The 25,371-nt window shown below is 40.3% G+C and overlaps 1 protein-coding gene across 1 annotated transcript in view; it reads left to right on the top strand.

The window, feature by feature from the left end:
• Positions 1–25,371, top strand: part of MSH4 (mutS homolog 4) — a 115,585-nt gene that overhangs the window by 89,446 nt on the left and 768 nt on the right. The window contains exons 17-19 of the mRNA XM_075540106.1: positions 1,902–2,030; positions 18,807–18,981; positions 20,298–20,386. Of these exons, the coding sequence (XP_075396221.1) occupies positions 1,902–2,030; positions 18,807–18,981; positions 20,298–20,386 (393 nt within the window). The remainder of the gene's footprint in view (positions 1–1,901; positions 2,031–18,806; positions 18,982–20,297; positions 20,387–25,371) is intronic.

Genomic DNA, 25,371 nt, shown 5'->3' on the forward strand with positions numbered 1-25,371 from the left:
TTCCATAACTTTGTATTTTACAAAATGAGGGTTACAGTTTATCCATATCCTCTCTAACACTTGTTATTTTTTGTTTATTTCTGATAATAGCCACCTAGTGAGGTTGCCCAATGGGAGTTGTCAGGAGGTGCCCAATGAGAGAGAAGCAGCACCTAGATGAGAAACCAAACCAAACTCATTGATATCAAGTTGACCCTGAATCATAAGACCCTATAGGGCAGGACAGAACTGACCTTTTAGGTTTCTGAGACTGTAACTCTTTACAGAAGTAGAAAGCCTGGCCTTTCTCGGGCAGAATAGCTGGTGGATTTGAATTGCTGACCTTGTAGATAGCAGCCCTGCATAACATGATGTCACTAGGGCTCCTAACTATCTTAGTAGGTGTGGAATGATATCTCATTAGGGTTTTTATTTGCATTTCCCGAGTCTCTAATGTAAAGGAGCCCCACAAGGGAGGTCAGTTAACCCTTGGACTGCTAACCAAAAGGTCAGCTATATAAGTCACTCAAAAGAAGAAAGATGTGAAGATATACACCCTTGGAAGTGCTATGAAACAGTTCTACTCAGTTGTGTTGGGTTGCCATGGGTTGGATTGGCTCAACACCATGAATTTGGTTTTAGAATAATGAATGTTCAACATGATGAAACATAATGATGTTTAGCCTTAGTTCATGTGCCAATATATCTTTTCAACTTCTTTGTTCATTTTTGGCTGATCTTATATTTATTTTAATATCTCTCTATATCCAGAAATGAGCCAACTAGATTGCATTGATCAACAAAAGCAATATCTAGTAAAGATTTTTTTAAAATTCAGGAAATAGCACCCAAGTCCATCGATCTTGGTTAAATAAACAAATTTTCAATCTATGATAAACAAAGGCTAAAATTTCCATTGTCAGAAATGCTACTTTACCTGAAGAGCACTGATCTCTGTCTGAAGAATTAAGATTCTATCATGACATAAAAATTACATTACCAATGAAGAACACAGCTTTCCCCCAGATCCTGGATGCTTCCTCCCCACAACTACCATGATCTGAATTCTACCTTGCAGGACTGGATAGGGCAGAGGTTGTACACTGGTGCATATGGGGGCTGGAGGCACAGGGAATCCAGGGTGGACGATACCTTCAGGACCAAGAGTGTGAGGGGCAATGCTGGGAGAGTGTAGGGTGAGTGGGTTGGAAAGGGAGAACTGATTACAAGGATCCACATGTGACCTCCTCCCTGGGAGATGGATCACTGAGAAGGAGGGGAAGGGAGACTCCGGATAGGGCAAGATATGACAAAATAACAATGTATAAATTACCAAGGCCACATGAGGGAGGGGGGAGCAGGGAGGGAGGGGGAAAAAAAGAGGACCTGATGCAAAGGGCCTAAGTGGAGAACAAATGCTTTGAGAATGATTGGGGCAGGGAATGTGCGGATGTGCTTTATACAATTGATGTATGTATATGTATGGATTGTGATAAGAGTTGTATGAGCCCCTAATAAAATGTTTTTGAAAATTACATTATGCCGCACAGTGAGTTTCATAGTTGTTTTACCTTTTATGTGACTAATCTGATGTGGTCACCCTGCATTTTCACATAATACTGATATTCACACAAATTTTCACATAGAGACCTGGTTTTTGGAAACTTACTTACCATGCCAATAAGTGAGAGAGGCTATACTTACGTACTTTGTGGTTTTTCACATGCATGCATATTATTAATTTCATTTATATTGCTTATTCACATTATGAGTCATGATATTTTTAGAAAGAGATGCAATATTCTGCTCATCAGAATTTCTATATAAAATGTATTTCATATTAACTAGATTTCTCCTAATTTTATTTTCTGTGCTAATAGCTGTTTGATTTCAATGAATAATATTAAAATTATATTTTTCAGATAGCATATATTCTACATAATGCTAATGACAAATCACTCATATTAATTGATGAACTTGGTAGAGGTACTAGTACAGAAGAAGGAATTGGAATTTGTTATGCTGTCTGTGAATATCTGCTGACCTTAAAGGTAGTATTTCCTATATTCTTTAATTGTATGATTTTTAGGCCTCTTTTTTGATATAATTAAGAAACCTACTGCCATCAAGTCAATTCTATCATATATGGCCTTATATCATATATGGCCTTATAGAGGACTGCCCCTCTACCAGAGTAGAAAGCCTCCTCTTTCTCACGCAGAGCAGTTGGTCTCAAACTGCTCAATCCTGCGGTTAGCAACTCAAGAGCAACTAGCTTTTTCAATGACTTTAGGAATTAAAAATGTGATAGCCTTTATATTTTGTTACTTTATTTTTGATAGAAACAAAAATGATTCGTATGATAGCCATGATGTAGATACAGAAAGGAGGAAATCCAGAATTCTAGATTATCTAAAAGTGTTCAGTTGACTTTAGTTTGCTCAGTTAAATAGCAAACAATATAGCTATTTAAATAATAGGCTCCATGTGTAATAACATTGATTATGATGTCATAACATAAAATAAAGCACCAGGAATCTTGAATTATTTTATGCAAAATGATCTAACTAAAATCACGTCCTTTTAAATAAGACATTTTCCCCACAAATTAACTGTATTTTCACTAGAAAGAAATGAAATTTTGTTCTGTTCAGATATTTTGTTAAATGTATATAGTAGATGATCACTCAGTTTATCTACCAATAAGAAACTTAAAAATATTTTTTATATTTAAAGAACATTTAAATGACTAATAAGTTTTTGATCATAAGTGAGAGTACATAATGATTTATTATTTCAATAAGAAAAATACTATCTTTAAATGTTACGTGATGAATCATAAAATATCTTTGATCCCTTCCATCTCTTCTCCATTTATCATTATGTTACCTAGTGATCCAGTTGTGAGGATTTTTGTTTTTTTCTACACTGACTTGCATTTTACATAGAAGGCTACAATTCTTTCTTCCCCCCCTCCTCAGAATCTGTTTATTTATTTTTTCATTTTATTGGGGACTCTTAAACAACTCTTGTCACAATTCATACATTGCTTGCATCAGGTGAATTTGTACATATGTTGTCTTCATTTTTTCCTAGACATTTACTTTCTATTGAGCCTTTGGTATCAGCTCCTCCCCCCCATTTCCCCCTCCCCCATAACTGCTTGATAGATTGTACATTGTTACTATTTTCATATCTCACACCGACCGCTGTGTCTCTTCTCCCATGATTTCTGTTGTTCTTCCCCCTGGAGAGGGGTGTATGGTTATGTGTCTATCATTATAATCAGTTCCCCTTTCTCCCTTCCTCTCCCCCTCTTCCCTCTACCCTTCTGGTATCACTATTCCCACCCCTGTTCCTGGATTCTGTATGTCGTGATCTCCCATCTGTTATCTATACCTGTGTACATGTTCCGGTCTAGTCTGAATTGAGAAGCAGCACTGGGGTCATGGTAGTCGGGGGGGGGGGGGGCGTGAGGAAGCCTCAAGGAACCAGAGGAATATAGTGTGTTTCATTGATGCTTTACTGCATCCTGGTTGACTCTTCCCTTCTCTGTGGCCCCTCTGTGAGATTATTCCATTGTCTACAGATGGGCTTTGGATCTCTGCTACAGCCCCCCTCATTCTCAAAAATGTTTTTCTCTGTTTGTTATGTGTCTGCTGATGCCTATTACCCAGGCCCTATGACTTCTCATGATTGCACCAGCAGTGTGTTTCCTCCATGTGCACTTGTTGCTTCTCTGCTATGGTGGCTTGTGTAACTTCAGATCTTTAAGACCCCAGATGCTTTGTCTTTTAATAGCACGATCTGCCTTCTTCACCACATTTGCTTATGTACCTGTTTTGTCTTCATCGATTGTGTTGGGAGGGTGAACATCTCAGACTGCCAATTTGTTAGAACAGCGGTTCTCAACCTGTGGGTCACGACCCCTTTGAGGGGTTGAATGACCCTTTCACAGGGGTCGTCCTATTCATAACAGTAGCAAAATTATAGTTATGAAGTAGCAATGAAAATAATTTTATGATTGGGAATCACTACAATTTGAGGAACTGTATTAAAGAGTTGCAGCATTAGGAAGGTTGAGAACTACTGTGTTAGAACAAAGTGTTCTTGTATTGAGGGAGGGTATGAGCAGAGGCTCTAAGTCCATCCCGTTCCTCAGTATATTGCCATAGGCAATACCTCTATTTTTGTGGATTGAGGTATTTACATATGCACACTGCTACTTTTATACATCTATCCATAGCTGTGCTTCCTAGGTTCTTCCTCTGTTTCCTTTCATCTTCCTCCTGCCCCACCATCACTTTCCCCTTATTTCCAACTCTTGGTACCTCCTCTTAGCTAGTTTGCTGTTGCTCTGGCATCCCCAACCCCCGGATCCCTATCTCTCCTTGTTGTTGACCCCAACACCCCAGTTGTTCCCTTGTCCATGGTGCTGCCTGCTCTCCTCCCTCTTTCCTCAACCCTTTCACCCCCAGGTCTCCCTAGGATCTTTGGTCCCTCTGCTCTCTCCTTGGGCATGTCTCCCATATCTATCCTATAAAGGTAGACACACAGATTATGGCATAGCCCAAATTGATTTAAAAAAAAAAAGAAAGATTGAAAAGATACAAGGAGAAGAAACAAGAAGAAAAAAAAGGGGAAAAAAAGAGAGAAGAAAATATACAAAAAATCCTGGGTCTGTTCACTGACCTTCGTCACTATCCAGGAACTGCCCTTCATGGCTTTGATCCCTTCCCCCACCTTTAGGGTCTCCTCAGGGGCTTTGTAGCTCTGCCTTGCTTTAGCTGCTGGTCTTGTATGCTCCCTTCTCAGTTTACTCTGCTGTGGGGGGTTCAGATCACACTACGTCCCCACCATGTGACCCAATATGACTGTAGCAGTCTCCTCCAGTAAGAGGACAATGTGACACGAGCTGTTGGAAGCCCAGTCTGCTCTGTGTCCCATTAGCTCCCCGCGGAGACGTCATCCTCTGGGCCTGGTGTAAGGCTACAATTCTTGATGTTCATCAGCAAGTGCTTCAAGCCCTTCTCACATTTCAGCAACCAAGTTTGTGTCATCCGCATATCACAACCTGATTCCCTCCAGTCCTGATCCTGAGTTCTTTGTATAAGCCAAATCTCTGATTGTTTCTTCAGTATACAGATGGAATAAGTACGGTGAGTGCACACAACCCTGACGTGTATCTTCTTGATTTTAAACCATGCAGTATGCATTTGTCTGATTGCACAACTGACTCTTGATCCTTGCGCAAGTTCCTAAGAAGCTCAATGTAGTACCCTGGAATTCCCATTCTTCTCAAGGATATCAATAGTTTATTATGATCCACAAAGTCGAATACCTTTGCAGAGTCCACATGTAACCATTGTCCTGGTATTCTCTCCTTTGAGCCAAGACTATCTGACATCAGCAATGATATCCCTTGTTCCACATTTTCTTCTGAATCCAACCTGCGTATCTGACAACTCCTTGTCAATGTACTGCTGCAACCATTGTTGGATTATCTTCAGAAGAATTTTACTTATATGTGATGTCAGTGATATTGTTCTATAATTTGAGCATTCTGTTGGATCACCTTTCTTTGGACTGGGTGCAGATATGAAACTCTTCCACTCAGTTGGCCAAGTAGCTGTCTTCCAAATTTCCCCGCATAGTGCTTCCAGTGCTCCATCAGCATGTTGAAACATTTCAGTTGGTATTCTGTCGATTTCTGGATCACTAATGGATAGCATTACTCTGTGATTCTGAATCTATGTAAGTCAATCAGAGTGTCTCTTATAAATAAGATGCATGTATTATTGTTACAGATAAAACTTAGTATCTATTTCTTCGGTATTCCATAATAACAGCAAATAATTTCAGTAATATTTTAATAGACTTCTAGAATATGATAATATAATAAAAATATTTTCCATTTCCTTTAAGAAAATTAAAGTTAATTGTTATTTATTTATTTTTTTACATTTTTTAAAATTTTAAAAATTTATTGGGGCTCATACAATTCTTTTCACAGTTCATACATATACATACATCAATTGTATAAAGCACATCTGCACAGTCCTTGCCCTAATCATTTTTTTCTCTTTTCTTCTTTTACATTTTATTAGGGACTCATACAACTCTTACCACCATCCATACATATACATACATCAATTGTATAAAGCACATCCATACATTCCCTGCCCCAATCATTCTCAAGGCATTTGCTCTCCACTCAAGCCCCTTGCATCAGGTCCTCTTTTTTTTTTCCCCTCCCTCCCCATTTCCCCCTCCTCCATATGCCCTTGGTAATTTATACATCGTTATTTTGTCATATCTTGCCCTATCCGGAGTCTCCCTTCCCCCCTTCTCTGCTGTCCCTCTCCCAGGGAAGAGGTCACATGTGGATCCTTGTAATCAGTTCCCCCTTTCCAACCCATTCACCCTCCACTCTCCCAGCATCGTCCCTCACACCCTTGGTCCTGAAGGTATCATCCACCCTGGATTCCCTGTACCTCCAGCCCTCATATGTACCAGTGTACAGCCTCTGTCCTATCCAGCCCTGCAAGGTAGAATTCGGATCATGGTAGTTGGGGGGAGGAAGCATCCAGGATCTGGGGGAAAGCTGTGTTCTTCATCGATACTACCTCACACCCTAATTAACCCATCTCCTCTCCTAAACCCCTCTATGAGGGGATCTCCATTGGCCGACACTTGGGCCTTGGGTCTCCACTCTGCACTTCCCCCTTCATTTAATATGGTATATATATACATGTATACATATACATATATACATATACACATATATACACATACATACACACACTTATATCTTTTTTTTTTTGCATGATGCCTTATACCTGGTCCCTTGGCACCTCGTGATCGCACTGGCCGGTGTGCTTCTTCCATGTGGGCTTATTTGCTTCTGAGCTAGATGGCCACTTGTTCACCTTCAAGCCTTTAAGACCCCAGACACTATCTCTTTTGATAGCCGGGCATCATCAGCTTTCTTCACCACATTTGCTTATGCACCCATTTGTCTTCAGCGATCCTATCATGGAGGTGTGCAGTCAATGATATGATTTTTTGTTCTTTGATGCCTGGTAACTGATCCCTTGGGACCACTCGATCACACAGGCTGGTGTGTTCTTCCATGTGGACTTTGTTGCTTCTGAGCTAGATGGCCACTTGTTTATCTTCAAGCCTTTAAGACCCCAGTCACTATCTCTTTTGATAGCTGGGCACCATCAGCTTTCTTCACCACATTTACTTGTTCACCCACTTTGGCTCCAGCCGTTGTGTCGGGAGAGTGAGCATCATAGAGTTCCAATTTAATAAAAGAAGGTATTCATGCATTGAGGGAGTGTTTGAGTAGAGGCCCAAGGTCCTTCAGTTAATTGTTATTTTTATAGCCCAATATTCTAGTGCAAGTACTGCAATAAATAAGACCCAAAAAATTACTTATTAGACTGAATTGAGTTGAAGTGGAGTTCACAAATTGAGCACAGTCTTTGATTTAAAAATAATTTGTTAGATTTCTAAATATTTTCTTGTCAATTTTAAAGTTTGGTTAATTTTTATACCCTTTTTGAGTTGTGGAGTAGGGAGTTGAAATTCTTCATTTTTCTTTCATACGTAGGTCTTTAAATTTTTATTTTTTAAATACTTTTATTGGGGGCTCTTACATCTCTTATCACAATCCATACATTCATCCAGTGGGTCAAGCACATTTGCACATATGGTGCCATCATCATTTTCAAAGCATTCTCTTCCCACTTGAGCTCCTGATATCAGCTACCCATTTCTTTCCCCTCCCTCCCTCATGAACCCTTGATAAGTTATAGATTATTATTGCCATATCTTATGTTGTCTTCTCTTGCCCCTCGCCACTTTTCTGTTATTCCTCCCCCTGGGGGAGGGGGTTCTAGGTTGATCCTTGTGATCTATTTCTCCTTTCTCCCCCCCACCATCCCCTAATCCTCTTGGTATCTTTACTCTCCTTGTTGGATCTGAAGGGTTTATATATCCTGAATTCCCTGGGCTCTTATCTGTAGCAGTGTGCATGCTCTGCTCTAATCTGATTTGTAAGGTAGAGATGAGGTTATGATAGTGGGGTGACGAAAGCACTAAAGAACTAAAGGAAAGTTATTTGTTTCATCGGTGCTATACTGCACCCTGACTGGCTTATCTCTTTCCCTGACCCCTCTGTGAGGGGATGTCCAATTGTCTACAGATGGGCATTGGGTCTCTACCCCATGCCCCTCCCCTTCACCTTGGGTATGGTTTTGTTCTGGGTCTTAGATGCCTGATACCTGATCCCATCATCACCTCATGATCACACAGGCTGGTGTGCTTCTTCCAAGTAGGCTTTGTTGCTTCTCAGCTAGATGGCTGCTTGTTTATTCTTCACCACATTTGCTTAAGCACCCATTTTGTCTTCAGCAATTGTGTTGGGACGGTGAGCATAAAAGAATGCCAGATTGTTAGAACAAAGTGTTCTTGTGTTAAAGGAGTACTTAAGTTGAGGCCCAATATCCATCTGCAACCTTCTTTTTTTTTAATCATTTCATTAGGGGCTCATACAACTCTTATCACAATCTATACATACATCAATTGTGTAAAGCACATTTGTACATTCATTGCCCTCATCATTCTCAAAACATCTGCTCTCCTCTCAAACCCCTGGCATCAGCTCCTCATTTTCCCCTCCGTCCCCACTCCCCCTTCCTTCGTGAGCAACCTTAATTCTTAACATACAGATATGAGTACATAGTTCTATTCCCCTCTCGCTATATATGTATTTACATATGTACATGCCTGTGTTTAGGCCTCTATAAATGTCCTTTGCCTCCTGTTTTTTCCCTCTATTTTCTTTTACTTTCCTCTAGTTCTACCATCATGTTCAGCCTTCTCTCGGGTTTAGTAATTCCTTGCTGCTCATTGCCCTTGATTAAGCCCCACTAGGTATCCTACGATCTTCCTTCCATTGATTATAGTTCACTTGCTGTTCCCCTTGTCCCATGTTGGTGCCCCCACCACTTCCTTTCTCCCACCTCCCCTTCTCCCATATCCCCCTGGAATAATTGGCCCCATTCTTTTCATCTCAGAATTGTTTATCCCGCCCGCCTGTCTTATCTAGGTAGAGATGCAAATACATTAATAAGTGCAAAAGCCTGGCAAAGGCAATCAAAACCAACAAAACAATAACAACCCAAAACAAAATAACAATTGCAAAAAGAAAGCCATGGACAAACATGGAAAAGCCTGTAAATAGTTCAAGGTCTGTTTTTTGGCCTTTATGAGTGTTTTCCAGTCGAGTCTGATGAGGTGCCACACTCTGTCTCCAAAGTCTAGTTTTGGTATTCCCTGGGGGGCTTCATCACTCTGCTCCCCTGCTGCTCTGCTGCATGCCCACAGTGCCTTGCCGCAGTGTGATGTGGCCAGACTGTGCACCATTATCACACTGTGCCTCCAGTGCTGTCCCACACAGCATCATCGTTCAGTGAGGGACACCGTGTCCCATGGTGTGGCCGGCTGTATAGTCCTTCCTGTGCATTATCTGCTCCGAGCAGGAACATCGTCCTTGGGGTTTGGTGGACCAGGATGCCCTCTCCTAACCTTTCTATCCCTTTTCATTTCTTCCATGTGCTCTAATCCGATGCACCCCTTTCCCCAAGCTGTAGCCCTAATGCTGTCCTCCAAAGTGCATTATTCTGAGGGGGTGGGGGGTATCCATATAGCTGGGTTTGGGGCCAGTCGCTCAGACCTCTCTATTGGTTCTCTGGTACGTGCCCATGTGCTGTATTCACTTCTTGGCGCATTGGGGTTGAAGCCTGGTCTCTCTCTCCCTCTTCTGTGGAGATATAAACAATACCCTCCCCTTATGTGGGTTAGTGCCCTGCTCCCCAACTATCCATGTCTTATTTTTCTTTCCCCCTCTTATTATTTAGTTGGCTGCCGTGTGTATCCCTGGATTGAGTTTGGTCCCTGCCATAGTTCCTGGACCTCACCCCAGGGATGTATGCATATATATAGCTCTTGCCTTCCCTTTCCACATGCTCTTTGTGGTTGGTAACCATTTTGCCAGTCAAATTTTTACTTTTTAGGTTTCTACTGAACATATACTTCATTTCTCACTAGATATGCCTTAAAACAGGGGTATCAAACCCATGGCCCACGGGCCACATGCTGACCACCACCCCCCCCGAGGTAATATTTTGTGGCCCATGATGCTCTGAAATAAAATGAAAATAGAAAAAATTGTTATGAAGAAAGCAGCGCTTAGGGGAGATTGAGGCAATATTGTACTCACAATTTCCTTGTTACATTTTATTTCAGAGCATTGTAGGCCACAAAATATTACCTCGGGGGATGTACACTGGTACAGATAGGAACTGGAAACACAGGGAATCCAATACAGATGATCCCTTCAGGACCAGGGGTGAGAGTGGAGGTATCGGCAAGGTGGGTGGGTTAGAAAGGGGGAACCTATTACAAGGATCTACATATCACCTCCTCCCTGGGGGATGGACAACAGAGAAGTAGGTGAAGGGAGACATTGGACAGTGCAAGATATGACAAAATAATAACTTATAAATTATGAACAGTTCATGAGGGAGTGGGGAGCAGAGAGGGAGGGAGGGTCAAAATGAGGAGCTGATGTGAGGGGCTTATTGTGGAGAGCAAATGTTTTGAGGGTGATGAGGGCAATGAAGGTACAAATGTGCTTTACACAATTGATGTATGTATGGATTGTGATAAGGGTTGTATGAGTCCCTAATAAAATGATTTTTTAAAAATTACCTCAGGGGGCCTCATGTGGCCTGCGGTATACCAGTTTGATGCCCCAGCCTTAAAAAATAACCAATTAGTCAAATTTCTGTTTAGTAACATCTGTGTTGATCATAAATCACTTGGATAATTTGCATAACAATTACATGAAGAACTTATGGAAAATGAAGGTGCTTGAGACCTCATGTTAGAATACCTACTGAGAATATTGGAGGATCAGCACCAAGAATTTGCAACTTGCCAGGGAATTACAAATATTTGAGACTCATTGTCTTAAGCAGTATTCTCAATCCCCCTCCTCCCAACAAGGACCTTAACAAATGAAAATCTCAAAACCAAAGACCAACTGAAATATATTAAATGGGAAACAGTGTCTTCCACAAATGATGTTGGCCAAATTGGATCTCCATTTGCAGAAGAATAAAACAGGACCTGTACTTCACTCGTACGTGAAAACACACTCAAGACAGATTGAAGACTTAAATGTAAACCCTAGAAAATAGGACAAACTTAAGGGTTTTTATACAGGGCATAATCCTACAACCAAACATAACAAAAAATACATATACAACAGAAAGCAAAATATATGACTGGGACCTTCTAAAATTTTCTTTCCACCCATACTCATCTTTTCCTTTTATATTGCCATTTATCTATTGTCTTTAAGTTGATCCTGAATCATAGTGACTATAGGACAGAATATACCCCAAAGATTTCTAAGGCTGGAAATTTTAAAAAATAATAATTTTATTGGGGGCTCTTACAGCTTAACATCAATTGTATCAAACAAATGTGTACATATGTTGCCATCATCATTTTCTAAACATTTACTTTCTGTTTGAGCCCTTCATATCAGCTCCTCCTTTTCCCTCCTTCCCCCACTTGTTACCCTTTGATACATTATAAATTATTATTATTTTCATATCTTACACTTACCATTGTCTCCCTTACCCACGTTTCATTTGATTGTCTCCCTGATGGGGGTGGAGTTGGTTTTGTATTTGATTGTCTCCCTGATGGGGGTGGGGTTGGTTTTGTATCTATCATTGAGATCGGTTTCCCCTTTCTCCTCTCCTTTCCTCTCCTACCTTACCCCTACCCTCCTGATATTGCTACTCCCACTTATGTGCCTGAGGGGTTTATCTGACCTGGATTCCGTGTGTCGTGAGCTCTTAACTGTACCAGTGTACATGCTCTGGTCTAGCCAGAGTTGAAAGGCAGGACTGGGGTTATGATAGTGGGTGGTGGTGGTGGTGAGGAAGCCTCAAAGAACCAGAGGCAATTGTGTATTTCATTGGTGCTGTACAGCACCCTGGTTGACTCATCCCTTCCCTGAGACCTTTCTGTGAGGGGATGTCCAATTGTCTACAGATGGGCATTGGGTCTCCACTCCATGCCCTCCCCCCTGCCACAGTCATCTTGGGTATGGTTTTGTTCTGGGTCTTAGATGCCTGATACCTGATCCCATCATCACCTCATGATCACACAGGCTGGTGTGCTTCTTCCATGTGGGCCTGTTGCTTCTCTGCTAGATGGCTGCTTGTTTACCTTTGAGTAATTAAAACTCCAGATGCAATATCTTTTGATAGCCAGGCACCATCAGCTTTCTTCATCACATTTGCTTATGCACCCATTTTGTATTCAGTGATTGTGTAGGAAGGGTGAGCATCACAGAATGCCAGGTTGTTGGAACGAAATGTTCTTGCATTGAGGGAGGGCTTGAGCAGAGTCCCCAAAGTCTGTCCACTTCCTCCATGTGTTGCCATATAAATGTATGTACATAGGCCAATGCCTGTATTTTTATGAATTAATACATTTACATAAGTGCACACCTATGTTTATATTTTTATCCACAACTTTTACCTTCCTCACCATCACTCTCACCCTTCTTTTGCTTCTTAGTAATTCCTTTCAGCTAGATTGCTGTTGCTCCAACGCCAGCGGATCTCTATGTCCTCCTGGTAGGTGCTTTCGGTTCCCTAGTTGTTCCCCTGCCTATGGCGTTCTTTGCTCACTGTTCTTTTCCCTCACCTCCTCCCCCCAAGCCCCTGAAGAACTGTTAGTTCTGTTGCTTTCTCCTTGGGCTTGTTTCCCACGCCTGTCTTATATAGGTGGGCAAACCAACGATAATGGAGAGAAAACGAAAAGAAAACCAAAGATTGAATAAAAATAGGAAAAATAATAACTAGCAAAAACAAACAAACAACAATACATGACATACATGCCTACATAATTCCAGGTATGTCCGCCGATAAGGTTGTAAGTTTACAGAAGCTGCAGAAACGAATTTTTACAAAGGATAGAAGTATTAAATAGGGAAGAGATCGTTTCTCAACAAATGGTCTTGGCACAATTTTGTTTTCATTTGCAGAAGAATGACTCAGGCCTACACCTCACTCATTTACAAAAAAGTTCTCAAGATGGACTAAAGACCTAAATATAAACCCTAGAACTATAAAAAATCATCAGTTAGAAATAGGGAAAAGCTTATGGGTCCTAATATATGGCATAAGCACACTATCAAACACCATGAAAAAGGCGCATACAGCAGAAGACAAAATAGATGGCTGGAACCTTCTAAAATTAAGACACTTATTTGCATCAATATACTTCATCAAAAGAGTAAAAAGAGAACCATAGACTGGGAGAAAGGTTTTTGCAGTGATGCACAAAACAAAGAACTAATCTCTAAAATCTATAGAAAACTGTAACATCTCAACAAGAAAAAGACAAGTAATCTAACTAAAACATGGGCAAAGGACATGAATGAATATTTCACTCAAGAAGACATCCAGGCAGCCAGCAAACATATGAAGAAACATTCCAGATTACTAGCTATCTTAGGGATGCAAATCAAGATATGACATACCACCGTATACCAGTGCTGACAAAATTAAACAAATGAACATGAACCCGGAAAATAACAAATGTTGGAGAGGATGGGGAGAGACTGGAACCCTCGTGCATTGCTGGTTGGACTGCGAGCATTTGTAACCACTTAGGAAACTGATATGGTGCTATATTAACGAACTGGGAGTAGAAATTTCATATGTCCAGCGATCCTTTGCTGGGTCTATACCTTAAAGAAGTAAGAGGAATCAAATACAGATAAGTGCACATCCATTTTCATCACTGCGCTGTTCACAGTATCAAGAAGATGGAAACAAATGCCCATCGGTGGAATAATGAAGAAATAAACTTTGGAACAGATACAAAAAGCAATATTTTGCGTCACTAAAGAATAAAGGTGAAAGCACAAAGTACCTCACTGTATGGATGGATTTAAAGAATATTATGTTGAGTGGACTTAGTTAATCACAACAGGACAAATATTGTATGAGACCATTGTTATAGAGAGGGAAAGGTTATACATAACAAAGGCAAAAGACAGAAGGGGGAGAAATAGGCTAAAGGGTACACAGGTATTAACTTGGGTGAAGGCTAAGAAAATATTCCAAAAGAGAGAGAAGAACAATGCGGCAGGGGTGTTCCATGCAAACTCTTGGGGGGCAGTTTATAAATAAAATTGAATGCAACATTGATTATCTGAAATTCAAAGCCTCACCTAATTCACAATTAAACATAAATAAAAAACAAAACAAAAAATCAAATAGCATATTGCATTAGGTAAAACTGCTACACAAGAAAGACTTCTGTGTTAAAGAGGAAAAATGTCACGAGAACTAAGGTGCACCTGACCCACGCCATGGTATTTCAATTGCCTAATAGATAATGAAAGCTAAATAATAAGGAAAACCAAATTGATGCATGTGAATTCTGGTTTTAGTTAACAATGTTGAAAGTGCCATGGTCTGCTAGAAGAACAAACAAATCTTTCTTGGAGAAAATACAGCCAGAATGCTCCTTAGAAACAAGGATGGATGGACTGCATCTCCCATCCTTTGAACATGTTACAGAAGAGATTGATCTCTGGAGAAGGAGATTATGCTTGGCAGAGTAAGGGATCATCAAATATGAGGAAGACTTCAATAAAATGGATTGACACAATAACTGCAACTATGTACATAAGCATAACAATAATTAAGGGACTGCTGGAAGGCCCGGCAGCGTTCCCTTCTGTTGCACACCATGCTGCTATGAGTAAGAGCAGGCTCAATGTTAAGTAACAATAGAAGAGTAGATATTGCAGGACCCAAATTCAATGTCTTATGGAAGGTGACATTGTGGAATAAGGGGTAGACAAGAGAGTAAGAGTAGTAGTTAGGTACTACATCGCACCCTGACTGACCCATCTACTCCCCTAAACCCCTCTATGAGGGGATCTCCAGTGGCTGACAAATGGGCCTTGGGTCTTCACTCTGCACTTACCCATTCATTCACTATGGTATATACACACACACACACACACACATATTACATGATGCCTTATACCTGGCTTTTGGCACCTCATGATCGTATAGGCTGGTGTGCTTCTTCCATGTGGGCTTTATTGCTTCTGAGCTAGATGGCCGCTTGTTCACCTTCAAGCCTTTAAGACCCCAGACACTATCTTATTCGATAGCCGGACACCATCAGCTTTCTTCACCACATTTGCTTATGCACCCATTTGTCTTCGGCGATCGTATCATGGAGGTGTGCAGCCAATGATATGATTTTTTGTTCTTTGATGCATGATAACTGATCCCTTCAGGACCACTCGATCACACAGGCTGGTGTGTTCTTTCATGTGGGCTTTGTTGCTTCTGAGCTAGATGGCCGCTTGTTTATCTTCAAGCCTTAAGACCCCAGACACTATCTCTTTTGATAGCTGGGCACCATCAGCTTTCTTCACCACATTTACTTGTTCACCTGCTTTGGCTTCAGCAGTTGTGTCAGGAGGGTGAGCATCGTAGAGTGCCAATTTAATAAAAGAAAGTATTCATGCATTGAGGGAGTGCTTGAGTAGAGGCCCAAGGTCCTTCCGCCACCTTAATACTAAACCTATAAATATAGACACATAGATCTATTTCCTCATCCTCATATATATATTTGCATGTACATGTCTTTGTCTAGACCTCCATAAATGCCCCTTAACTCCTAGCTCTTTCCTCTAGCTTTCCCCCAGATCCTGGAAGCTTCCACCCCCCCCCCCCCCAACTACCATGATCCGAATTCTACCTTGTAGGACTGGATAGGGCAGAGGTTGTACACTGGTGCATATGGGAGCTGGAGGCACAGGGAATCCAGGGTGGACGATACCTTCAGAACCACAGGGGTGTGAGGGGCGATGCTGGGAGAGTGGCAGGTGAGTGGGTTGGAAAGGGGGAACTGATTACAAGGATCTACATGTGACTTCCTCCCTGGGAGACGGACGGCAGAGAAGAGGGGAAGGGAGACTCCGGATAGGGCAAGATATGACAAAATAACAATCTATAAGTTATCAAGGGCTCATGAGGGAGTGAGGAACGGGGAGGTAGGGGGGAAAAAAGAGGACCTGATGCAAAGGGCTTAAGTGGAGAGCAAATGCTTTGAAAATGATTAGGGCAAAGAATGTACAGATGTGCTTTATACAATTGATGTATGTTTATGTATGGATTGTGATGAGTTGTATGAGGCCCTAATAAAGTGTTAAAAAAAAGAGTAGTAGTTAGGTAAAAAGTTGAAGCAATTTTAAGTTTAAATGGATGAGAAAAATCAGATATGAAGGGAGTCAAAGCACAAAGATTCTTAAAAGAGTATGTAGTGCGGCCAGGCGGCCCGATACCGAGACACAGAGCTGTAGCCGCCCGGGAATGGACTGTGTGCTGGCCCCCACAGCTGGGCAGCTGTCTGGCTGAGTCATGGGGCCACGAGTTGCAGGGGGTCTTGCTTTTCCACTTCCAGTGCTCTGTGGCGTTGTGACGGGGGGCCTGAGATCGTGGCCTGTCACAGGGCACCCAGGGCACAGTCGGTGCTGCCAACCAAGAACTGAAGGCTCCATTGGCGGGGAGTTTGTCCTTTTGCTCCAAGTGAAAAGAAACACTGCAGTCGGATGCTGTTACCCGTTTCTGTGGACCCAAAGCAGCCTTCATTCTGTTGGCGTATGTTTAGCCTGTATGTGCCATAATCACTCGTTTGCCCCCTGAAAAGCTCCCCCCAGGACTGCCGCCGTGTGGGGCGGAATGTGAAGAGAGGAATGAGAAAAATACAAAATGCAGTGGGACTGCAACCCAACTCCAAGAGCGATGTTATCACCACTCTCTAAGTGCCTTTGATGAAGCCTGACGCGAATGCTCTCCCCCCTGGTGGGCTAAACGCATCATTTTGATCGCATTTTGATACCAGCTTAGCAGCTCTGGTGTTCTTTGCACTGTACCGTCTCTTCAACGCCTTTGTAATGTTTCCATAAGTTCTGACTATGTATATAATAGCCTGTATTTGGTAGTTTGACTGAAAGAGCTAAGGAGGTTAAGGACCAAGAACTCAGTATAGAAAATATTTGTTTATTTGTACTCCCCAAAAGCAACTACTCGTGAAAAACACATTTTACTTCCCAATGTGTATGTTTGGACAAAAGTTAGTTTTATACTTTAATAAAAAGGAGTACGGTTGCAATCAGTAATGTAACTTGCCATTCGGTGAACTTCGACCCAGCATCGGGTTTTTTTGTTAGTTTTGCTTGTATCTCATTTTTTAAAAAAATTATTTATTTATTAATTTTAATTAGGGGCTCATACAACTCTTATCACAATCCATACATATACATACATCATTTGTATAAAGCACATCTGTACATTCTTTGCCCTAATCATTTCGAAACATTTGCTCTCCACTTAAGCCCTTTGCATCAGGTCCTCTTTTTTCCCCTCCCTCCCCGTTCCCCCCTCCCTCATGATCCCTTGATAATTTATAAATTAAAATTTCATCATATCTTGCCCTATCCGGCTTCTCCCTTCACCCCCTTTTCTGTTGTCCGTCCCCCAGGGAGGAGGTCACATGCAGATTTTAATTTTTATTCCCAACCATAATAGGGAGACGGGCTCATTTTGGAACATTGGCAAATGCAGATACCTATGAGGAAGATAATAAAAATTACTCATCGTTGCCCCCGCCCCCCAAAAAAGAGTACGTAGTGAAAATCTAAACCAATAGAGTCAATAGCACACTGGGAAGAAGTAAGAAATTATACATAAGCTCATAGAGTTCATCTCCAGTGTTTACCTTTTGTATGGGATTTCTGGCACCTTGTGCTCTGCTCTCCCTTGAAATACTTTAGGCGGGGGGTGGGGGGGCGGGGTGGAATATAAGGATGAAAAAAGGAAACTAACATTTATGATACCTAAGTATGAGCCAGGCAAAGAATTAGATGGTCTTTAAAAAATCTCATGATGATGAAGATATAGGAACTCTAGAACAGGGACCAAAAATATAAAAACTAAATACAAATCTTAAACTCTAAAATAAATAAATAAATGAAAATAAAGACCTTTGCAGTTCCAAAAACTAAGATCTAGATGACCCATTTATTCCACTGCTAATAAACCTTAAAATCTGCTGCCACCAAGTCGACTCTGACTCAGAGAGACTTTCTTTAGAATTTCCCAATGTAAATCTTTACCAGCACATCCAGTCTCATCATTGTCCCACTCCAACAAGTGCTGGGTGGGTTTCAACTGCTGACCTTGTGAATAGCCCAATGCCTAACCCAAAGGTCAACAGGGTTTTTGGTAAGGTGGGAAAGCTACCTTTAAAGAAAAGTTTTTAAAACGAGAGAAATATGGTCATGCTTGTGGACTGCCTTTCTAATGAAGTTACCTCAGTAAATAGCTTTATTTCTGGTAAGCTTAATCTTCCTATATCTTTAGATGTATATTTTAAGATTATATTAGATTTTTGGATTTTTCAGTAATGTAGCATACATGTGTTTATTAAAACTTAGCCAACATTTTCTTTGAGTGTAAATTTTCAAAATATTTAAAAATAAATTGATCATTTAGCTTCCAAGTTATGAGTTATATTATGCTATCTCTGTCAAGTGACTTAGAAAATCAAGCCAAGGTTCAATTTTTAAAGAAATAAAATGGAATTTTCGAGTTAGTTTTTAAATGTTCATATTCAGTGTTTATTGTATGTTGCAGGCATTTACACTGTTTGCTACACATTTTCTGGAACTATGCCATATGGGTATTCTGTATCCTAACGTGGAAAACATGCATTTTGAAGTTCAGCATGTGAAGAATACCTCAAGAAATAAAGATGCAATCTTGTACACCTATAAACTTTCTAAGGGAATCACTGAAGAAAAAAATTATGGTATTAGATATAGAAATTATATTTATACTTTTGGACACTACATCTTCTGCTAAGACAAACTTTCTTCTCCACTTAGGTGTCAGCCTAAGCATCTTTCCTGTCATTCTTTGGGGTGCTTCTATGCTCTAAGCTTGTTTTTCATGATATTTTGAACTCAATTTTTACATAGTAACCTTAATTTTATATTGTTATGAGTGATTAACTATCAGAATTATGATGGCATATAAAAGCCCTAGAAAGTCTTATCCCTAAAAACATAATTTAGTCTATATTTATGTTATCTATTAAAGATTATATAGTTCCTACATACTCTTACAGGGTTCTCTATCTTTTCTTGAGGTTAGGTATACTTGATAATAATTACATTTAAATTCTTAAGGAATTGTATTGCTAAACCATATAATGTTCTTAAACTCAATTAGATATGTTCTATTTCAAGCATTATATGAGATGTGTAAAATGTCATGGATTCAGGAAATTTCCAATGCTGTATATCTAAAATTTCCGAAATTCTTTTTATTGATGTGGTTGGTCTTTGTGAGAACAAAAACCCACTTTGATTTGCAATTTGACATGGCAAATCGATTGGATAACATTTTCAACAGCTATTTTATAAGCCTCAATTTCTGTATCTATGAAATGGGGGGTAATTTTCCATTTATGTGGGTTTGTGAAGATTAAATAATCAAATATGAAATGCCTGACATAATACTTTACAATTAGTAACCTCTCACCTTGGTCTTCTGTCTCTAAAGCACTAAATACAAAAATTTTGACACACAATAAAAGCTTATAAGCTGCTTGTCTAATAAAATGCTGTGGAGACAGGGTAATAGCTGTTTTTGAATGTGGATGAGAAGTAGTTGGCTCCCAGCGTCTTGAATGAGGAGTTCCTCTGCTATCTGGCTACGAGACAGAGGAACATTCAGCTATGGGGTATTCTCTGACACTAGACAGTCTCTTCCTTTTCGACTTTCTATTAGCCAACTACATTTCTTGTTACATGTTCAACGTTACTATAATTGCCTCTTTTCCTGTCATGTTTTCTTGCTACTTCAGAGGTGGTAATTCACATTCTAATTTTCCTTAAATGTCTTGGAGAAGTTGTTAAATCTAATAATTGGCAAGTTGTCACCCAAAGCTTTGGGAATCGTAATTGAGTAATTCAGAAATGAGCATTGAGCCATTTTTTAACTTGAGTAATTCAGAAATGCCTATAGAAAGACATTTTAAATCTATGAAGAAAATATTAGCACTGTCTAAAAAAACATTACCAGCAGTAGTTATATTGAAACTTAATTTAAAAATAATTGTAGGATTAAAAGCTGCGGAGGTATCATCACTCCCACCATCAATTGTCTTGGATGCCAGGGAAATCACAACTCAGATTACCAGACAGATTTTGGTAAGAAACTTAATTTTATTTACTTATTTTGAAAATTTTCAATCAGTTGTTTTTCTTTTGCTTTTCAAGAAAAATTTCAAATAAGCCTATACCCCGATGTGTATTACAGCACTATTCACAATAGTTGAAAGGTGAGAATAATCCAAGTGGGAGGGGGATGGAGTTCAGAGGAATAATCTTTTTTTCTTTTAAAATGCTTGAATTGGAGGCTCTTAAATCTCTTATCACGATCCATACATTCATCCAGTGGGTCAAGCACATTTGCACATACGGTGCCATCATCATTTTCAAAGCATTCTCTTCCCACTTGAGCCCCTGATATCAGCTACCCATTTCTTCCCCTCCCCACTCCACCCACGTAACCTTGATAAGTTATAGATTATTATTTCTATATCTTACGTTGCCCTCTGTCACCCCTCACCCACTTTTCTGTTATTCGTCCCCCTGGGAAGGGGTTCTAGATTGATCCTTGTAATCGATTTCCCCTTTTTACCCGCCACCATCCCCATCTCCTGGCATCTCTATACTATCATTGTTGGCCCTGAGGGGTTTATCTATCCTGAATTCCCTATGCTGTGGGCTCCTATCTGGAGCAGTGTGTATGCTCTGGTCTAGCCTGATTTGTAAGGTAGAAATGAGGTCATGATAGTGTGGTGAAGGAAACACCAAAGAACTAGAGGAAAGTTGTATGTTTCATTGGTGCTATACTGTACCCTGACTGGCTCATCTCTTCCCTGTGTCCCCTCTGTGAGGGGATGTCCAATTGTCTGCTCTGTTAGGGTTCTCTAGAGAAACAAAACCAGGACACTAATAATTTTATATATATTTATATAGATAGATAACATAAGAAATAAAAAGTTAATCTATAAAACAGTACAAATGGCTCAGTGCAACTCACTTCCATGAGACAGCTAATACACTGGTAGTCCTTCAAGTCTTGAGGGTTGCCCGGTCGTCCTCTGTAGAGTAAATCAGACTATCTGGCCAGAGGCAGCAAACAGCAAGGCAGGTCACCAACAGTCAGCAAGATGACAGGGTCCGACAGTCCCCAGCTCAAGAGATGTAAATTCCAATAGTGTGGCGAAGCAAGTCTTGATGGAACCTCAAATTACAGCGACACAGTCCACAGGTTAGGTGTCCCACAGGTAGTGTAGCTTGCAAATTGAGGCACAGAACAAGCAAGACAGCTGCACACTGGTCCGATTATCAAAGAGCAAGAGACAAGAAAGACGAGGCTTACTGAGCCATTTTTCTCTTTCTGTCCTTCAGTTAATCCCACATGTGCTCACTGGTCATGTCAGCACAGTAAACCTATCTACAGATGGGCATTGGGTCTCCACTCCATGCCCGTCCCCCACCCATTTACATTGGATATGATTTTATTCTGGGTCTAGATGCTGTTACTCAATCCCATCGACTCCTCATGATCACACAGGCTGGTGTGCTTCTTCCATGTGGGATTTGTTGCTTCTGAGCTACAGAGGGATAATCTTGATAGATTTTCTTAAAGGACACAGGGAAGTCATGGAGGCTTCTTATGAAGAAGCTTTAAGAAAATTGAGAACTGATTTGGTGAGGAAAAGGCTAGGAACGTAATGCCAAGGAATCCCTCCCCACTCCTACCATGCCAATGCACCTGCTCATTTTTTGAGCGTAGCAACGGCTATACCAAGAGAATATCGTTGGGCGCTCTTACTCATTTACTTTGAGAGTTCTACTTCAGGTTTCCTTTTATTCTTCAAATTCAAAGAACATTTTAGAGGAAAACAGTTTGAATTCTTCCCTGATGCCAAAATGCTATTTTGAAGAGATATAAATAGAAAATGTAGAATTCTCCAGGAAAGTATTAGTATTAGGTAAAAGCACTGCCTTCAGAAGTGTTTTGATTTAGATGGAGAATATGTTGAGAAATAATAGCTTCACATTTTAATATTTTTGTTAAATAAAAGTTTCTATAACCTTGCAGCAATATTTTTTCCACTTACTCTGATACTTGCCTCATCTGTTTCTCACTTGTAAACTGGAGCTTAATGTGCTCTTGAAACAAGTTTCTAATATACCAAATGAACAAAATCCGGTGGTTTTCATTTTCGTTTTCATTTTCACTGGCCTCTCTGTGCCACTTGATACAATTCTTCTTTCCTTTCTCTTATTTTAGCTGCTGTGGCATTGTTCTTTTATAGATTTTTTAAAAATTAAAAATAATAGATACCACCTCAGCTTTAATTAAAAATAATAGATACCACCTCAGCTTTAATTAAAAATAATAGATACCACCTCAGCTTTCCAACAGTCTTGTATGGCTCAGAAGTCTTCTTTTTAAAAAAAAAAATCATTTGGGGGCTCATACAATTCTTATCACAATCCATACGTATACATCCACTGTGTCAAGCACATATGTATGTTTGTTGCCATCATTATACTGAAAACATTTGCCTTCTACTTGAGCCCTTAATATTGGTTTCTCATTCTTCTCCCTCCCTCCCCACTCCCCTCACCCTCATGAACCCTTCATAATTCATAAATTGTTATTATTTTGTCATATGTTACACTGTCCGATGTCTCCCCCCGCCCTCTTCTCTGCTGTCTACCACCCAGGGAGGAGGTGATATGTTGATCCTTATAATCGGTTCTCCCTTTCCAACCCACCCTCCCTCCACCATCCTGGTATCGCCACTCGGCACTGGTCCTGAAGGGATCATCTGTCCTGGATTCCCTGTGTTTCCAGTTCCTGTCTGTACCAGGGTACATCCTCTGGTCTAGCCGGGTTTGTAAGGTAGAATTGGGATCATGATGGTAGGGAGGAAGCATTTAAGAACTAGAGGAAAGTTATATGTTTCATCATTGCTACTCTGCACCCTGACTGGCTCATCTCCTCTTTAATATAAATTTTGTACACACTAGAGTTTGTTAACTGTCATTCTATGGTCTTCTTTTTTTGTTTGTTTGTTTTTTAAAATAATTTTATTAGTGGCTCATACAACTCTTATCACAAACCATACATACATCAATTGTGTAAAGCACATTTATACCTTCATTGCCCTCATCATTCTCAAAACATTTTCTCTCCACATTAAGCCTCTGGCATCAGCTCCTCATTCCCCCCCCCTCCCATCTTCTCCCTCTCTCATGGACCGTTGATAATTTATAAGTTATTATTTTGTCATATCTTGCACTGTCTGATATCTTCCTTCACCCACTTTTCTGTTGTCTGTCCCCCAGGGAGGAGGCGATATGTAGATCCTTGTAATAGATAGGTTCCCCCTTCCAACCTACTCTCCCTCCACCCTGCTGGTACCTTCACTCTAACCCCTGGTTCTGAAGGGATCATCTGCCCTGGATTCCCTGTGTTTCCAGTCCCTATCTGTACCAGTGTACATCCTCGGGTCTAGCCAGATTTTTAAGGTAGAATTAGGTTCATGGTGGTAGGGAGGAAGCATAGACTTAAGTTCATGATGGTGGAGGAGGAAGCATTTAGGAACTAGAGGAAAGCTGTATGTTTCATTGTTGCTACACTGCACCCTGACTGGCTCGTCTCCTTCCTGCGATCTATGATCTTCTTTGTTGACTGTCTCAACCTTACATCACACTACTCAACTTCACATAGCGTACATTTCTGCCACACCGATTATAATTTCTTCATTATGACACGAATGTGTTCCATGTTTTCTCACGTGCCTTGCGAAATTTTTGGCTGCAACCAGAATACTCTTTCTTTGACTCTTTTATCCATTAAGATTTCATTAAAATGCTGCAGCCAGCCTTTCTTGATCAGAGCTGGAATTGATTTTACATTTTGTATCTCATTTTTAATGACATGTATTTATTTTTTATCATTTTATTGGGGGCTCATACAACTCTTATCACCATCCATACATATACATCCACTGTGTCAAGCACATTTATACGTTTATTGCCATCATCATTCTCAAAACATTTTCTTTCTACTTGAGCCTTTGATATCAACTTCTCATTTTTTCCCCTCCTTCCCCCACCCTCCCTCCCTCCTGAACCCTTGATAATTTACAACTTATTATTTTGTCATGTCTTACACCGTCCGATGTCTCCATTCACCCAGAGAGGGGGTTATATGTAGATCATCGTGATCGGTTCCTCTTTCTCCCCCACCTTCCTCTTACCCTCCTGGTATCGCTACTGAGGAGTTTATCTGTCCTGGTTTCCCTGTGTTTCCAGCTCTTATCTGCACCAGTATATATCCTCTGGTCTAGCCGGATTTGTAAGGGAGCATTGGGATCACCGATGAAACATACTACTTTCCTCTAGTTCTCTAATGCTTCCTCCTCCCTACCCACTGTCATGATCCCAATTTTGTATCTTTCTTATGATACTTTTTCATAATTACCAAAATTAGTTTCTTTTTGTTACATGCCTTTTCTACTCTAAATCTTTAAGCATCTTAAGTTTTGCTATCTTGTCAGTTAGACATTTTCTTCACCCATAAATAAATAAATACATATGTGCTAAGAGGCTTGGAATATTAATTATAGTGCATATTCAATAACTTTGATGGGTGAATACATGATACATGCACTCTGCCTCATAGAACTGTACTAATGTTTCCAATAGTAAAAGTAGAAAGATAGAGGTATTTCTTCCTATTCAGAAAGAGTTAAAAGGACTATATTTCTGGGAAACTCACAAAGACTTTCCATAAACATAGGATAGAAAATGCTGTGATTCTGCTAGATAGCTCAGTTTAAGAGGTAAGTCCAGAATTTTCCAATTACTTCTGGCCCAGAAGGTCTAATTGTCTGAGGGCCTTTCAAACTATTAGGAGACTGTGATTTTAAAGATTTATTGAGTATCCTTAAGTATAACTTGTTAAGAATTAAGGCACAATTTCAAATAGCTATGGGTTGAAATCAACTTGATAGCAACAAGTTTTGTGTTATTTTCTTTCCCATTGGTGTTTATTTTAAAATGTACTTTACTCCTCAAGCAGTACTTTCCACTGGAGCCTCAGC

The sequence above is a fragment of the Tenrec ecaudatus genome, chromosome 1 (genome assembly GCF_050624435.1).
Source record: "Tenrec ecaudatus isolate mTenEca1 chromosome 1, mTenEca1.hap1, whole genome shotgun sequence".
NCBI lineage: Eukaryota > Metazoa > Chordata > Mammalia > Afrosoricida > Tenrecidae > Tenrec > Tenrec ecaudatus.